Source organism: Hemitrygon akajei, chromosome 7, assembly GCF_048418815.1.
Source record: "Hemitrygon akajei chromosome 7, sHemAka1.3, whole genome shotgun sequence".
Classification (NCBI taxonomy): domain Eukaryota; kingdom Metazoa; phylum Chordata; class Chondrichthyes; order Myliobatiformes; family Dasyatidae; genus Hemitrygon; species Hemitrygon akajei.
Genome location: NC_133130.1, coordinates 182,830,995 through 182,849,854, shown reverse-complemented (window position 1 = coordinate 182,849,854; position 18,860 = coordinate 182,830,995). Strand labels below are relative to the sequence as shown.

The window sequence follows — 18,860 nt, the reverse complement described above, 5'->3', positions numbered from 1 at the left end:
GAGAGGGGGTGTCCGTTTGGGCGGTAGTGATTTACCTGGAGGTTTGTTTACTCGACGTCCCATCATCGAAGACAAAGGACCGGTTGGTGTAACACTCGCTGCACATCTTCTCTGCCGCTGCCCTGGCTTCGTGCTTTCTGCTTCCTGCCGTTGGAGTGGCCTCGAGCTCGGTGCATCAGAGGAAACGACCCCGGGGAACCGAGTCACGGCGCTCGTCGACTGAGCGAGCGGCTGACTGTCCCCGGTCCGACACAACCTTCATTGCTGTCAAGCCTTCATGCATAAAACTGAGATTTGGAAGAAGGAGGCGGAGGGGCTCAGTGGGGATCTGGATAGTGGTGAAGTTCCTTTAAGTTTCCCACGTTGAGAAATAGCGAGTGTTTCCGTAAAATGGTCACAGATTCGAACCCTCCCACTGAACAGCTCCCCGACTCCAGTTATACCTCCAGAAGAGGTTTCCTGGGGTTGAAATGTCAGTCTCAATCCTGCACCCCACTCACCTCGAGTGCTTTAGAACTGCTTGTATGAGTTACCCGCGCATGTCACCTGTTGAAGGGGCGGGAGCTGGCTGCAGATAATATTAATGAAAGGTGTCCCTGGCTACAAGCAAATGCAACCAGAGGTCCCAGCTGCATACTAAGAACAAGTACAAATACCCAACACACTTCTGAACGGCTTACAAAACTTGGATTGTAGAAACATCCATAAAGAATTGGACCGATGCCTGCCTGTAAATGTACGCCCGGTAGCGAGGTCTTATTTTGCTTCACTTTAATTAGATGTGGTTATGTGGCCCAGATAGCTAATGGAGAGGAAATCATCGGGTAGGGGAGGGTTTAAATTGCATAGTTTGCTCAGTGTGGCGTGATAATCTGGCGTTACCAAGCGTATGAGCAGTAATCCTGGCACACAGCTCAGGGTTCAGTCCTGGAAATGAAACCAAGAAATAAATGGGTAACTGCTTCCAGATTCAATCACTTCATGGTCAGATTTAAGCGTCAGCGATTATAAATGGATATCCTATAACGTTCGTTCAAGGCAAACCAGAGGACTGGATACAACAGAACTACAGTGCCCCCTCGTGGCTGTAGTCTACAATTACAAGACCATCACCTTTTTTTTAAATCACCATTTTCCATCAGTTGTCGGAGTATATCAGTTTATACTCAGTAAAGCGGTGAACATTAAACGTGAGAGTGGGGAATTAAATTACGTGGAGGAAACAACTATCCACACATGAAGACAAGAAATCCTGCAGGGACTGAAAATCCTGAGCAACACACAAACTGCTGGAGGAACTCAGTGGGTTGGGCAGCATCTATGGAGGGGAATAAATTCTCCTTTTTCTCTCCTAATCTCTTTTTCCTTCATTCTCTGCTTTTCCATTCCATATTCTGATTACCCTCTCACTCCTTCTTTTCCTCACATCTGCCCATCATCCTTCTTTGGTTCCCCTTCTCTTACCCTTTCTTCTAGAGTACACTATCACCTACTATTAGATTTCTTCTTCAGCCCTTTACTTCTTCCATCCCTTTTCCCCCACACCCCCCCAACCACCTACCTTCCCCCCTCACCTCGTCTCACTGATCACCTACCAGCTTGTATTCCCCCCCCCCCCCCCAATTTTTTACTCTGGCTTCATCCCCTTTCCTTGCCAGTCCATTGAAGCGTCTCAGTCTGAAATGTTGACTGGTTGTATTCCCCTCTATAGATGCTGCCTGACTTGCTAAGTTCCTGCAGTGATTTGAGGGCTTTGATCCATACATTATATATTTTAAAATAATACTTTGATATTTCTTGCAGCATAACTGAAAGAACATCCTAGTGGCATGACTCACTCCTTTGCAACTCTTGGTGACAAAACCACCAATGGAACATTGAGGTTCTTTTCATCTCTCATGGATACTGGTTAGGAAGATCAACAGTGGGTAGGTTTGGTGAGTTCAACCTGCAGATTAGGTACCTCAGATCCCCCTATTCCTTTTGTCATTTTGTGTACCAACCCCATGTCTCTTTCCTTGTGAACATACTCCACAAACACAGATCATTAGTACAAACCCCCAAGTGCATAGAACATCCTGTATTGAAGATGCTCATTGCAAACACCACCATATTTTAACTTATTTTCACTTCCTTTGCTTGCTAATGCCATATAGTACTTCTTAGTCACTAATTAAAATAGATCAGATATCTGGAGGTGCAACCGGCCCCCTCCAAATCACTTGTCTCAGTTACGGACTTTTTGCCAAAGCCTTAATGAATGCTGAGCAGGATTTGGTGTGAACATGTGACTGTCCAAAGTAAAACTGGGATGAAAGTAGAATTAAGGTAAATGGGTGTTGAATAATCAGCATGGATTAAGCGTATGGAAGGATTTGTTTCCATTTTGTACACCTCTATTAATCTAATATAAACTTGACATATAGAGATGCATGATTGTGGAGAGCAGTTTTAACCATACTCACAGGTTTGTTTGCAGAATTTGATAGCTACACCCTGTGGTGATAAACATCTTCCCTCACTGGCTGCTAGGTTTGAGTTTAAATTCTGCTACAGTTTATTGCATAAAATGTCTGCTGCTGGAACATTCTCAAACATACTCAGCTTTCCAGAGCAAAGTTGAAAGTACATTTATTATCAAAGTACACGTATGTCACCATGTCCTACCCTGAGATTTGATTTCTTGTGGCAATCACAGTAAATACAAGAAACACAACAGAAACAATGATAAACCACACCCAACAGGATGAACAACAACCAATGTGCCTAAAGAACAAAAAACTGTGCAAATAAATAAATAGCTAAGTGATAAATATCGAGAACATGATATGAAGAGTCCCTGAAAGTGAGTCCATAGGCTGCGATTGAGTGATGGGGCAAGTGAAGCTGAGTATAGTTATCCTTTTTTGGTTCAAGGGCTTGATGGCTGAGGGGTAATAACTGTTCCTGATTCTGGTGGTACTGGTTCTGAAGCATGTGTACCTCCTTCCAGATGCAGCAGTGAGAAAAGAGCATGTCTGGATGGTGGGGGGTGAGTCGTTGATAATGGATGCTGTTTTCCTGCAACAGTTCTCTGTGTGGATGTGTGCAGGTGCTTTCCCTGTGATGGACTGGGCTGGGTTGTATCCATTACTTTTTGCAGGTTTTTCCATACAAGGACATTGATGGTCAATATATACCTGGTCAATATATTCTCACCTCACATCTATAGAAATTTGTCAATGTTTTATATGACATGCCAAATCTTCAGAAACCTCAAAAAGGTAGAGGCATTGTCACATTTTCTGTTTGTATTAATCTCTAATGAGCCCAACTTTTCATTGAGCTTTCATTTGATCTACACATTACACTCAGTGGCTGCCTTATTGGGTACCTGAGGTGATCTTCTGCTGCTGTAGCCCACCCACTTCAAAGTCCAACGTGTTGTGCATTCAGAGATGCTCTTCTGCACACCACTGTCGTAATACACAAAACACAAAAATTCACCTAACACTTCACCTGCGAGTCTGCTGGAGTCGTCTATTGCATCCGGTGCGACCCCCTCTACATTGGCGAGACCCGATGCAGATTGGGGGACCGCTTCGTCAAGCACCTGTGCTCTGTCTGTCACAATAGACAGGTCCTCCCGTTTGCCACCCACTTCAACTCTGCCTCTCATTCCCATCTAGATATGTCCATACATGGCCTCCTTTACTGCCATGATGAGGCCAAACTCAGGTTGGAGGAGCAACACCTCATCTACCGTCTGGGTAGCCTCCAGCCTGGTGGTATGAACATTGAATTCTCCAATTTCTTGTGATTCCCTCTCCCTCCCCCTATCCCAGGTCCCTCTCTGCCTCTCTCCCCTTTCAACTTTCTGCTTCTTTATCTCTACAGTTCTTTCATGCTTATCCCCTTCCCCTCCCCCTTTATCTTTCCTCTGATTGGTTTTCCATCTGGCGCCTCTAGGCCCTACCCCCTCCCCTATCTCTATTACTGGGCTTCGGCCCTCTCTTCCCCCCCCCATTCCTGATGAAGGGTCTCGGCCCAAAATGTTGCCTACTCTTTTCTCACGGATGCTGCCTGACCTGCTGAGTTCTTCCAGCGTTGTGCACGTATTCACTGTCGTAATAGATGGTTATTTGAGTTACCGTCACTTTCCTGTTAGCTTGAACTAGTCTGGCCATTCTCCTCTGGGCTCTCATTAACAAGGCATTTTCGCCCACAGAACTGCCACTCACTGGATCTTTTTCTGTAAACTCTAGAGACTATTGTGCATAAAAATCTCAAGAGGATAGCAGTTTCTGAGATACTCAAACTACCCTGCCTGGTACCAATGATCATTCCACAGTCTAGTTCACTAAGATCACATTTCTTCCCCATTCTGATGTTTGGTCTGAACAACAACTGAACCCCTTGACCATGTCTGCATGCTTTTATGCACTGAGTTGCTGCCACATGAGTGGTTGATTAGATTTTTGCATTAACGAGCAGGTACACAGGTGGACTGAATACTGTGTGCGTTTCCAATAATGGAATAATGATTTCACAATAGGGACTATCTGTGTGGATTTGACATCATAACCCTCACACTCAAAGCTTCAGTGTCAATGTCCTATCAGCTGGGTGCAATTTGTGCATATTCCGTATCATTATCTGTTCCAGTTACATACTGATGTCAAATGGGAAAATTTTGTGCTACTCAAAGATATAATGACACATTTGGTCACTCTTTTGTAATGAAGGACATGTACACCTCTTAGCATTAGAGTGGCATTTATGATATGTGAGAGTGTCACACATTTAAACACTTTGGAGCCGTGTTGTGTTGCATAAGTGGTCAATTGAATGAGTCACCTTTTAAGCCAAATAAGTGACATTTGGCAGGTCTACAAACAACGTTGCAACAATTCTGACTTTGGGCATGATAGTGGGCATATGAACGGTATGCCACAAGACTGGGTGTCAGGGATTTGCATGCAGTTTCTGTGAAATAGGATTTGGGTTTGCACACCATGTCTGTTCTACGGAAGCTTCTCTGGGTCAATGCTTGTATTCAGTTTTATTAACCCAAAGTGAGAACAGAAAAAATCAGAGGTAAGAGGCCTAGCTGGTGGAAAATGAAGAACAAATAATCACATTCGTTTTTACTTCGCTCGAACTCTGGGTTGTACAGTAATCACGTGGGACATTTAAGACTTCCATACAGATCTAAAATTGAGTCTCACCAAACTGGCTCCAACTTGCAGTCATGATGTCTCATCATCTCCAATCTGCTGTTCTTCCTGCTTCCAACTTCCCAAATTCACCTTGTGACTTATTTGATATCTTGGCACCACAATATGAGACCCAAAACCAGAGACATGAAGCCAGGTGTCAACACAAATACACGTCATATTGCAGGAGTCTATACATCCAAATGCAACATAACGTTGTTAACTTACACAACATCACCTAGAATAGGAAAGCCAACATAACCTTTAAAAAAGAATTATGTAATTATTCCTTCACCTCTGCCTGGTCCCAATCTTTCCCTATTCAACCGTTGGTCCACTTTGCTTTTGAATATTTAAATTCAAATTTATTTTTTCACATGTACATCAAAATTACAGTGAAGTGTGAAGTCTGTGTTAACAACAAACACACCAAAGGATGTTCTGGGGCAGCCCGCAAGTGTTGCCACACATTCCAGCGCCAACGTATTATACCCACAATGTTCAGCAGAACAACACAAGCAACAACAACAGCAAAATAAACACCTTTCCTACCCATGCACCCCTTGCAAAGACAGAGACCTCTGCTGCCCCTGGACGGGCTGCCTCCAGGCCCCCAGTCCTTGACCTCTGACCCTGGTGACTCAAAATTACAAACCATATGTTTACCTCGTAATTACAAGCTATGTGTTTACCTGTGTTACTCTCTTCCCATGGTAATCCTCTCAGAAATAAATATGTCTAAAGAGCCAAAACATTTATCTAGTTAATAGAACAAAATTAAGGCGATCAACGAAAGATCAAAGAAATGTGTATTTCCCTGGCTGAGTTATGTTTTAAGCATAAATGGTTAAACTTGCAAAGAATATTGCTAATGAACCTACATCAATTGCCCTTTCTGGCAAAGCATTCTAGATCATCACAATTCACTGGATAAAATGAATGTATCTTCTCCTCCTCTTCAGTTGCTTTATAACAATAAAATAGAGAATGGAACATAGAGCCCTCTGTGCCAGACTCAAACTTTTGTATTTTGAGCAAAAAACAATCCGCTGGAGGAGCTCAGCAGGTCAAGTGGCATCTGTGCGAGTAAAGGAACTGTCAATCTTTTGGGTCAAAATCCTGGCCTTGACCCTAAAAGTGAAAAATTCCTTTCCTCTCATAGATGCTGCTTGACGTGCTGAGTACCTCCGGCATATTGTCTGCTGCTCCATTTCCAGCATCTGCAGTCCCTTGAGTCTCCTTTGTATTTTCAGATGGTCACTCAACCAGCAAAGCAATCATGATATCAGACTGGAGAACACATTATTGAACTTGTTATTTAAATTTTAACACCCTTCTCTTTGGAGGGATGGAGATTGATTGAGTTCAGATAATACTAACATGGCATTGTTATAAATTACATTGTAGAATCATCTGAAATTACAAATGATACTCATAATAATGATAGCTCATCTCGCTATAACATGAACATTTTAAACCCAGAAGGTATATGGATCCCCATGTAAGTTGGTTAAGATTGTTCTTTGCAATGTGTTGATGCAATGATTAAATTAAATCAGTGTACCAGTTCAACCCAGTACTTGGCAAGCTAATTCTGTTAGGATTATGATAATAGATCCTAAAACCCCATCAGAAAGTCAACTAAACCTGTGTTATGCAATTCCTCCCACCAAAGTACAAATGTATGTCAATGGAGACCGATGTTTAATACTGTGCAGTCAATAACATTACTTGTACAATAATGTTTAAACATTGGTACACTAAAGAAGGAGAAATTAATAGTACAGGAAAATTGTATAAGGATGATTCAAAGAAAATATTGTAAGACCAGTCAATTGTGAAACCCAGCTGGGCTTCTCCTCTTGAAAAGGGACGGCTGAAGACTGACCTACTGTAATACGGTTCTTGAATATGCTAAACCATTTGACGGGGCAGGGCACAGAGTGGACACCCACCTGTTATGAGTGATTATTACACAGAAGTGGTTTTGTGCACGCAATATCTTAGTCCTAAATCAGTTTGTGGCTGAAAGGAAAGTCACCCTACAGACATGAGACTGCAGATGCTGGAATCTGGAGCAACATTCTGAAGGTTGGAGAAACTCAACAGGTCAGGCAGCATCCGCAGAGAGAAATGGACAGTCAGTGCTTTAGGTTGAGACCCTCCATCCCAATTCACCTTAGTGCAGCTGATGTTCCTCTGGCATTAGTACACCCATTAACACAACTCCCTTCACTGAAGATTTTGGAAGGAAATCTGCTGCATTCCTTATTATCATCAGAAGTGCATCACACAGAATTCAGGGAAGAGTTTAAAGGATATGCAGCTTTGCCCTGTGCACTGTATCTCCCTGCCACAGGTTTCAGAGGTCTTACATTCAGACAGATAATTCCCCGCAGTTACACTTCACCGATCGCAACATCTTTTTGTGCAGACACTTATGACCTGTGTGAAGTCATTACTGGCCTGCTGACAGTCAACAGCTTGTAATGGCCCAAGCACACTGGAGCAGAGACCTGACACAGGAAAAATGTCCATATGTTAAAACGGGTGAACAATTTTTTCACCCACTTTTTTGAACAGTTGTGTTTTATTTTTGCAGATTACCAGAGTGGGCGCTAACTCAGTATGTACCATACAAAGTGAAGTCCAAATTGTAGGCAATGGTAGTTTCACCTGCAGGGAAGAGCAAAATTAGAAGCCATTAATGTAAGATTGTCACTGTGGAACCAAATGGTGATTTCAGATGAAAATACTTTATCCTCTTAGAGGTGAGAATGTGAGGCTCCTCGGGACTAGGGGTAGCTGTGGCAAATGAGATAATGTGTACATGAAGGAAGTGAACAGATGAGAGTGAAGAGAATTTATGTGACACTGACAGAGTTGGTGAGGAACAAAATGTGAGGTAGAAAAACTAGAAGAGCAGAGAACACTTACAATGGTGAAAGACTGAGAAATGTTAGTGATAGTACTCCAAGGAACCTACATGTCAGTTTACATGAATCATTGAAAGTTAACATGTAGATCAGCATGCAAGTAGGCTTGTAAACATTATATTAGTCTTCAGTACAAGTTAAAAAAGTAAAATTGTCTTGAAGCAATTCTATAGGACCAGAGGAGATTGCTCCAAGAACATTGTGTGCTGATCATTCCATAGAGTTAGATCAGCACGGTAGTGTGTGTGTGTAGTGTAGTGTAGGCTCTGTTAGTCTCAATAGACCATGGATTTGCACCTTGGAAAGTTTCCAGTGCGCAAGCCTGGGCAAGGTTTTTATTTCAGAAACCTTTCATTCTTGTCTGAGCACCGAATGAGAGCAGCTTGATGAGCCTTAATATAGTGATAACTCAACCCAGAATGGGGGTCTGGTTCACCTGTTTTTTTGGAGGGGCAGGGGGAATATTTGATAATGGAGAATTAAGTCTTAAACCTGTGTAAAATATAGTGAAAAATCACAAACGCACACAGGTTTAGGTGTAACGCTCTTCTATTTAAAATTCTTCCGACATCTCCACTAGCTTGCTGATGAGACTAGAACAAAAATTGAAGACTATCAAAGATCTGCGTACCATCTAACAACCTCTCATCCTGGCTTATCGGCCTATTTTGTTCTTTGGTAGTGGATGTGCAGGTGCTGTATTTTTTTAGTACTCACTGCATGGCACAGCATAGCCGTGTGAGATACTTCAGCCTGTAAATCTCCACTCCGTGAGCCGCGGATGAAACAATTGTCTAAATATTGCACCCAGTTCCACAGCATTAGCTCACAAAACAGACGGGACCAAGTAAAAACATCAGTGGTCTGACTAAACTAGGGGAACTCTGTATTCATCAGGACATAAAATAGCAGAATTTCCAGTTGCAAAATCAACAGTCCAAAATGTTGTTGACATCATCAAACCACGGTTGAAAGACCAGACAAAAGGAAGAAAAAAAATGATATGATATATGAGCAACACCTGGTGGAGTTCTGTAACAGATGGATATTTCAACATTGTTTGAATCATTAACGCAACTTACTTTTCTGACAATAAGGTTTTAATACTCAGAAATGAACTGTTGATGATGAGACACAATTTATTATTAACAAAAGAAATTCTGTAGATGCTTGAAATCCACAGCAACACACTCACACACACACACACACACACACACACACACTCACACACACTCACACACACTCACACACACACACACACACACACACAATACTGGAAGAACTCAGTTGATCAGGCAGTATCTATGGAAGGGAATAAACAGCCGACGTTTCAGGCTGAGACCCTTTATCAGGACGGTAAGGGTCTCGATCCAAGACTTTGTCAACTGTTTATCCTTTTCCATAGATGCAACCTGACCTGCTGAGCTCCTTCAGCAGTTTGTGTGTGTTGCTCACAATTTATTATTGTCACTTGCTGAATAAGCTGTGAGAAATAAAACACATTCAAGCCTACGGATGGTCAGTTTCTTTGTTATTGCTAAAAAGCTATAGACTATAATAGAGGTTATTAGGTGCACAAATTACAGTGAACTACCTGTCTGAAGAATTGATGGCAGTCATCTACCCAGACATTAAATTTTGGTCATTCATTCAGATCATGTCACCTGAATTTAATTTATTTAAATCTACAGCTTGGAACAGGCTTTTCCAGCCCAATGAGCCACACCAAAGAGCAATCCTATTTAACATAGCCTAATGACAGGGTAATTTACAATGAGCAATTGATCTGTTAACTGGTACATTTTTAGACTGCGAGAACTCCCAGAAGTTTCCCACGTGGTCATGGGGAGAATGTACAAACTCCTTACAGCTGGCGCCAGATTTGAACTCCGAACACTCCAAGCTGTGGTGCGCTAACCACTGTGCTACTATGAATCTGACTCAGGTAGTAAGGTAGAGTGTGGGAGTATCTCTCCAGAGGTAGGACCATCCTGATGATCTTCATGCAGTTCATTAGTGTGTCTACACTCTGTAGGCACCAGCTTACTGGTCTTGCAACACCATGGACACAAGGCTGCCATTAAACTCCTCAGCTCAGTAGAAACAATGGACCAAAATAAATCCACTCCACTGTCATCCACTTTCTAATATCTCGAATACTTTCCTAACCTGTTGGCTTGTTTGCTCATCTCTTACTGGTGATGTGTGCCCTATCCTGATGTTCTGGCTCTTTCCACTCCTAAAATATACCCACACCAACATCATTTAAAGAATATTTTTACCTGTCACAAGTCGGTACTTTGAAGCACACAGTGAAATGTGTCATTTTGCACCAACAAGGTGCCCACAGGTGTTGCCACGCATTCAGCACCAAAGAGCATACCCACAACTCAACCCAAATGTACATCAACAGAAGGTGAGAGGAAATGCATGTGGTCATGTGGAGAACATACAAACTCCTTACAGACTGTGGTGGGAATTGAACCCTGATTGATGATCGCTGGTGCTGTAAAGCAATTGTGCTAACCGCTAGGCTACCATCCTGCCACCTCTGCACCTCCCATTCATTGAATCTTCAGCAACCTCCATTTACATGATGCCTTTGTCATAGCAAAAGAAAGACCCAAGTCACCTGATGAAGCCATGAGAAGAGATGAAGGAAAGCCACCCAGAGAGAGAAGAAGCATTCTACGACTGATGTATCCTGAACTTACTGGGAAGGAGTCTCATTTCAATGTAAAACCTTCCCGATACATTTTGCTGGGATGTCAGTTGGAGATAGTGGCCACCCACAACGCTCCTTACAAATTTGCCAAAAATAATTTTCTCAATGTAATGGACATTTTTAAAAATAACTTTCTCATACCCACAAACTTTAGAGTTCAGTGATTCTGAGACCTGCCTGGCTTGCATCCACAAATGTCTGTTCAGAGCTTCTTTCTAGAGGCTCTTGAAGCCTTTGAAAATCTCAGCGGATTATTTTCATCTGTTCACATTGACCCTATGCCTTGTGTGAGGTCAGAACAGTCAGACCCTGAATGCAGCTGTCTATGAAATTGTAATGGGGAATATAAGAAATACGCTGACAGTTACGTGGTGAAATGTTTTTGCAAATCTGTACGCTCAGAAATTAATTTGTGACTCTTATCTTCTTCTAACCTTGCTGCAGCCAGGTCCATCCCAGAACCCAGAACGATTTGGTACATTAACGCAAGAGATTCTGCAGATGCTGGAAATCCAGAGTAACACATGCAAAATGCTGGAGGAACTCAGCATATCATGGAGAGGAATAAAGAAGCAATGTTTTGGGCTGAGACCAGTCTTGATGAAGGGTCTTGGCCCAAAACATCAACTTTTTATTCCTCTCCATAATTGCTGCCTGACCTACTGAGTTCCTCCAGCATTTAGTGAGTGTTACTTTGGCACATTAAGTTGAGATACATTACCTATAGAACATCCTGCATGTAATCAGTTGAATACAGGGTTGGAACCTTGGATCATCATACCAACACAATAATCTACCCTAGTGAGTTCAGAAAAGTCTCCTGTGAACATCATTGCTGTCCAGAAGCATTAATAGTGAGAATAGGGGTTAAATAACACAAAGCATGGATCTATGGTAGTACTAGATCTTTGAGCTCCATGTACTTCAGAAGTAGAGGTCTGGCACATCAGGACAGATATTCCTTAATGGCAAAGCTGACTTTGGTAGTAGGTGCCAGTGTATAATTGCTGGAAGGTCCATCCCATTGCATTGGTACAAAGTGGTAGTCATATTCATACCACAGAGCTGTGCCCAAACTTGAAGTACGTTTCATTTGTTATGAAGGGCTTTAGAACTCACACAAGGAGCTACGTGAATGTAAGAATTTCTTAACAGTCCTCAAAACAAATCCTTTCAAATTTAAATCTGTTGTGATCAACTGGAAATTCCTTCTTGACAAAGACATTTTGTTTTAATCTTGATGAGCTATCAAACAGCTTTCAAATTATAGCAATACAATTTCCTTCTCCACTTACACATAAAAGAAGAGCTAACCTCAATTTATCATCTGTGGATACTGTTAACAATTCATTGGAATTGCGGAAGACCATAAGGCCATAATATATAGGAGCAGAATTAGGTCCTGTGGCCCATTGAGCTTGGATCATGGCTGATCCAATTTTCCTCTCAGCCCCAGTCTCCTGCCTTCTCCCCAAATCCCTTCATGCCCCAACAATTCAAGAATCTATCAACCTCTGCCTTAAATATACATAAAGACTCAGCTTGCACAGATGCCTATGGCAAAGAATTCCACAGATTCACCACTCTTTGGCTAAAGAAATCCCTCCTCATCTCTATTCCAAAAGGATGCCCTCTATTCTAAGGCTGTGACCTCTGGGCTTAGACTCCCCCACCACAGGAAACATCCTCTCCACATCCACTCTATCAAGATCTTTCACCATTCAATAGATTTCAATGAGGTCACCCCTCATTCTTCTGAATTCCAGCAAATACAGGCCCAGAGCTATCAAACATTCTTCATGTGACAAGCCATTCAATCCTGGAATCATTTTCAGGAACCTCCTTTGAACCCTCTCCAGTTTCAGCACGACATTTATAAGATAAGGAGCCTCAAACTGTTCACACTACTCCAAGTGAAGCCTCACTAGGGCTTTATAAAGTCTCAACATTACATCCTCACTTTTATATCCTAGTCATCTTGAAATGAATGCTAACATTGCACTTGCTTTCCTCACCACAGACTCAACCTGCAAATTAACCTTTAAGGAATCCTGAACAAGAACTCCCGAGTCCCTTTGCATCTCCGTTTTTTTGTATTTTTGCTCCATTTAAAAAATAGTCTATGCTTTCATTTCTTCTACCAAAGTGAATGACCATACACTTCCTGACACTGCATTCCATCTGCCATTTCTTTGCCCATTCTCCTAATCTGTCTGTCCTTCTGAAGCCTCTCTACTTCCTTAAAATTATCTGCCCCTCCACCTATCTTCATATCCTCTGCAAACTTTGCAACAAAGCCATCAATTCCATCATCCAAATCATTGACATATAAGGTAAAAAGAATCAATTCCAAAATAACCCAGCTGGGAAAGGCTCCCTTTATTCCCACTCTTTGAATTCTGCCAATCAGCCACTGCTTTATCCATGCTAGAATCCTTCCTGTAATACCATGGTCTTGTAGCTTGTTCAGCAGCCTCATGTGTGGCACCTTGTCAAAGGCATCCTGAAAATCCAAGTACACAACATCAAACACAAACAGGAGAATATCTGCAGATGCTGGAAATCCTAGCAACATACACAAAGTACTGGAGGGACTCAGCAGGCCGGGCAGCATCTAGGAAAAGAGTACAGCTTCAGGCCGAAACCCATCGGCAGGACTGACTCAACATCAAATAATTCTTCATTGTCTATTCTGCTTGTTACTTCTTCAAAGAATTCCAACAGATTTGTCATGCAAGATTTTTCCTTGACAGATATCCCATCTCTCCTGGAAGTTCCAGGTGTCTCTCGCATATTGAGAGAGGGAGAGAGAGAGAAAGGGAGAGGGAGGGAGAGAGGGGGAGAGAGGGGGAGGGGGAGCGGGGGAGAGGGAAAGAGGGGGGAGAGAGGGAGAGAGGGACAGAGAGGGAGAGAGAGAGAGAGAATGAGAGAATCCTGATTGGTCTCTCTTTGTGCTATCAGTTTTCTCTGTGGGCGGGCTTTATAGTTAACCTCTCTCTCTCTCTCTTTCATTGTCCATCAGTTCAGTTTAGTGTCCTGCAGCGCCTTGGCAGAGTGTTCCAAAAATAGAAAATATAAAATGTACTTCACCCCAGACTACACTAAAGTGTAACCCTGCCTAATAAGGGTCAAAAATACTGACAGTGTTGCTTGCTGCACTGTTCACAATAGTGACTTTTCTATTGCCCATGGTGGGTTAAATGACTGTAAAAGACATGTTGAGGTGAGTTTAACAGTTGTCATTCATTCATTAGCATAGCTAACATTATTTAAACTAGCTGGCTAGCTGCTAAGGAGCTACTCTATTGGTGCTGCCAAATTCTAATTGTGATGTAGAAAGGGCATTCAGCACGGTGCGTCACATTAAGACAGAATTCAGAAGTCAGCTGTCTCACAAAACACTTGTGAACCTGATGTCTTGCAAAATTAACAACTTCATTGACACAGACTGCTATGAGGTTGGGACTTCTGGCAAAATGCTCAAATCTGCCAAGCAAGCCACATCACAGTACAAGGAAAAGTTTGCAAAAGAAATAGAAAAGCTATTTGCATTAGCATTTAGCTATTAGCATTGAGACTGCCAACAAAATACTCAACAAGGAATATATATATACCCGGTACATGTGTGTGTAAATAGTTTCAATATGTGTTCAAATAAATTGTTGTGTTCTTTCATAATCAAATGTCCTGTATACATACACCCTTGGAGGTCGACCAGGGTTGGGGGATATGGGGTTGCGAGGGGGGGTGGGGATGGTGGTGCTACCTCCCTGAAATGAGTTTTTGCAGGGTGGGATGTCTGCCTTGAGGAAACCATGCTGACTATGGCCTATTTTATTATGTGCCTCTAAGTACCCTGAGACCTCATACTTTAATATCGCCTCCAACGTCTTCCCTACCAGTGAGGTCAGACTAACTGGCCTATAGTTCCATTTTTTCTGCCTCTCTTCCTTTTTGAAGAGCGTAGTGACATTTGCAATTTTCCAGAAACTAGCAATTCTTGAAAGATCATTACTAACACCTCCACAATCTCTTCAGCCACCTCTTTCAGAACTCTGGGATGTACATTATTTGGTTCAGGTGACTTCAGATCTTTCAATTTCTGAAGCACCTTCTCTCTAAAAGGTTGGGAAAAGATTATGTTCTGTGAAATGTAAAAAAAACTTTCTCGCATTGGTGCCTCTCAGAAAATTAACGCATGGATCTTTGTTCAGACCTCAACTACTCTCAAAATATATTAAAGATTTTGCTGATAATACCATAAACTCTCCACATTTGTTGTGGGTATGTAAACAGTGATCAAAATGCAAAGAGGCTTCAAGGGGATGTAGAAAGCTCAGTGATTAGGCGATACAGCAGATGGAGCACAGCATTGAAAAAATACGCCTCCAACAGTAGTGGATTGTGGGAAATGAACACCGCATCACGCTCTACTTATGTTGTTTTCAATTTAAAGAACAGGCCATTTATGGGGTGAGTAATAGACACAAAATGCTGGAGGAACTCAGCAGGTTAGGCAGCACCAAAAAGAGTAAACAGTCGGCATTTTGGCTGAGACCCTTCATCAGGACTGGAAAAAAAGAAACTCTCATTTTTGGGATAAATTCAGTTCCCCCCCCCCCCCCCCCCCTCAGTTGCAGGATAGTGAATCTTTCGATTTCTCAGTCCTACCTGGAGGACTGGACAGCTGTCAGAGGTAAATAAAAACAGAGGTAGCTGGATTTCTGGAAGGAATAGGGCAAGAAAGTGGTGTGATGTAGGTGTCGTCATTGGGTGGGAGACTGGGCTCAGGGGGTCAAATGGTCCCCTGCTGCTTCTTGGGTTCTCAATGAAAAATACAGTCGCTGTTTCAGGAAGCTTGGTTCCAAACACCAGAACTCTCACCCCGATCCCCTCCATCGCCACCAACTTGCTAAAATTTCAGACTAGATTCCCCCTTTGAATCTAGTCAGTCTGGGATGCACCCTCGAGCACCAATATACAGCACGGTAGCGTAGCGGCAGGCGTAATGGCGCCGGTTGGCTATTACAGCGCCATCCCCGATCGGGGTTCTATTCCCGCTGCTGCCCGCAAGGAGTCCCCACCCCATGACGACGTGGGTTTCTTTGCTCATTCCGAGGAGCTGCGGGTAGGGTTACAATCAGTGAAAACACAAAATGCTGGCAGAACTCAGCAGGCCAGACAGCATCTATGGGAGGAGGTAGAGACGACGTTTCGGGCCGAAACCCTCCATCAGGAGGGTGATGATAACTCCTGATGAAAGGTTTCGGCCCGAAACGTCGTCTCTACCTTCTCCCATAGATGCTGTCTGGCCTGCTGAGTTCTGCCAGCATTTTGTGTTTTTATTTATTTCCAGCATCTGCAGATTCACTCATGTTGCCTTACAATCAGTGAGTTGGGGGCACGTTATGGTGACACAAGAAGCGGGCTCCCCCAGCTGATGCTTTCGACACAAAACGACGCATTTCACTGTGTATGCTGATGCTCATGTGACAAAGAAGGTTAATCTATAATCTATCTAAAATATGCAATAAAACGTTTTATAAAGATAAAATGGGAGTTGCGATTACTTCATTGACTTCGCTTCGGAACGTGACAATGATACACTGCAGATGCGTGTTCCGGTGCTGATACTGCTCGAAGCATGAGGTCACTTTCAAACAGCACGGTGACCTCAAGGCGACACGGCAGACATCGCCGTGTTTCCCGAGAGTTTGCATTAATGTATCCAATAAATCCCTCTGCCTTGCTTCGATCAGAAGCCTGCAGGGGTACTTTTTAATTTTTTATTACTCCCGTTCGTTACGTGCCGTGTCGTATGAATGGGAGATCATGGTCTTTCCACGACCATGATTGTTGTTGGCACGTTTTTCCACAGAAGCCTTCTTTTGGGCAGTGTCTTTGCAAGACGGGTGACCCCAAACAATATCAATACTCTTCAGAGATTGTCTGCATGGTCTGCACGGCTACGGTCAATTATGGATAACTCTGAACATCCTCTACATAGCACCATCCGGAGACAGAGAAGCAGTTTCAGCGACAGGTTACTATCGATGCAATGCTCCTCAGACAGGATGAAGAGGTCAATACTCCCCAATGCCATGAGGCTTTACAATTCTACCGCCAGGACTTAAGAACTTTTTAAAAGCTATTATTAATGCTTTTTGAGACGGTGATTTAGATGCATATCATATTTTTTTACTGAGTTAAGTATTGTATGTAATTAGTTTTGCTACAACAAGTGTATGGGACATTGGAAAAAAAAAAGTTGAATTTCCCCATGGGGATGAATAAAGTATCTATCTATCTATCTATCTAGTGGTCGCATAACCAGAACTTGAGATGTGCACCAGCTGCTATACAACCATCTACCATCTGCTCCCATGGCTTCACGTGTCCGTGATCGGGGGGCTAAGCAGGTGCTACACCTTGCCCAAGGGTGACCTTCAGGCGAGTGGAAGGAAGGAGCACCTCACAGCTCCTTCGGTAGAGCCGTATCTCGACCCCGCCACCCACCAGTGGGCGGGGGAGGGGGTCATCACTGCTCTCAAAGCTTTTGCCCAGCCGTTCAGCTGAGGCGGGAGTCGGAAACCGGTCCGAGCTGCCTCCGAGACCCGGTTTTGGTGGAACAACAGCAGCTGCCCGATCCTGGGAGAACAAAGGCGGCGGGTAATGGGAACCTCCCACCACCCACCCAAACACAGCTGGCAGCTGGCACCTTGTTGATGAGTTCGGACCACCGCTTACAAAACGAAACCGGTTGGAAGCAGAGGCCGGTGTCGATTCTGGCGCCGGGCTTTGCCCCCGCCCTGTCTCTCTGACCTCCAGATCTCCCCGGTTCTGGGGCCGTGGAGCTACCTGCCTCTCTCGTTCCATACTGGGCGCCTGGGGCTTGCGGGCAGAAGCGAAGGCGTGGGCACTGGTCGCAGAGTAGAGACACTGGTCACATGGTAGTGGAGGAAACCGTGAACAGAAAGAATGGCGTGGGAACGGGAAGGAGCGCCACAGTGATAGGCAAGGGAAACCTCGAGAAGGGTGTTGTGGATAGAGCGCAGGGGTTGTTCAAAACAGTCACCTCGTCTTCGCAGCTGTAGAGGCGGTCACGGTGAAGAAACCTAATGCAGTTTGCCAGGCTGGAAGAGGTGCCTCACCGGGAGGGGTGCGTGGGAGAAAGGAACTACACCTTTGCCAGCTGCAGGGGAATGTGTCAGAGGATGGAGAGTGATGGGCCAGGGGAATCACAGGCAGCGTGGTCCCCGTGGAAAGTGGAAAATGTGTGGAAAGGGGAGAATGTGACTGGTGGTGGGATGACATTGTAGCTGGCAGAAACAGCACAAAAATGGTGGGGTGAAAGGCAGGACCAAGGGAATCTCTTCTGCCTGGGCGGGGTGGGGGGGGGGGGCAGGAGAGTGCAGGAAATTGCTGTGGGCACCTCATCAACTTTGGCAGAGAGAAAGCCACATTTCTGGAAGGAGGAGGACATTTGAGAAGCCTCATCTTGTGAAGATGTGGGGACTCAACTCAATGGCATTCATACTCAGTTTTCCAATTCCATGTAACCTTTGTGTTCCCCTCCCCCCACATATCTACTCATACACCTAGTTTCCTTTGTCTTCATCAATTCCTTCCTCCTCCCCCCTCCTGGTTTCATCTATCATCCCCTCCCATCTTGGTTCCACCCATCACCTATTAGCTTCTAAACCCCTCCCTGTTCTGTGCAGTTTTTCCTGTTCCATCAGCCCTGATGCAGGGTTCCTACCTTAAACATCAACTTACAACTTTTTCCTCTGCATATGCTGCTCGACCCACTGAGTCCTTCCTGTTATTGGTTTTATTTTGTTCCGGATTCCAGCACCTGCAGTCTCTCTTGAAGTGTAAATGGCAGGTAGTCTGATATTAGTACTCACAGTTACAATTACCTCCTACTATCCACCAGCACTTCAACCCCACTCTGCAGCCATTACTACAACCCCCTGGGGAACAGAGAACTGAAGTCCAAGGTTC

At 43.8% G+C, this 18,860-nt stretch overlaps 1 protein-coding gene across 9 annotated transcripts in view; it reads right to left on the bottom strand.

Moving 5' to 3' along the window:
* Window positions 1-623, bottom strand: part of kcnt1b (potassium sodium-activated channel subfamily T member 1b) — a 490,876-nt gene extending 490,253 nt beyond the window's left edge. For 7 of the 9 annotated variants that reach the window (XM_073052840.1, XM_073052837.1, XM_073052836.1 and 4 more), the window contains exon 1: window positions 36-623. In XM_073052840.1, the coding sequence (XP_072908941.1) occupies window positions 36-106 (71 nt within the window). In that variant the 5' untranslated portion in view covers window positions 107-623. The remainder of the gene's footprint in view (window positions 1-35) is intronic. The other 2 variants (XM_073052841.1, XM_073052845.1) reach the window with 1 other exon arrangement.
* Window positions 624-18,860: the final 18,237 nt, after the last annotated feature.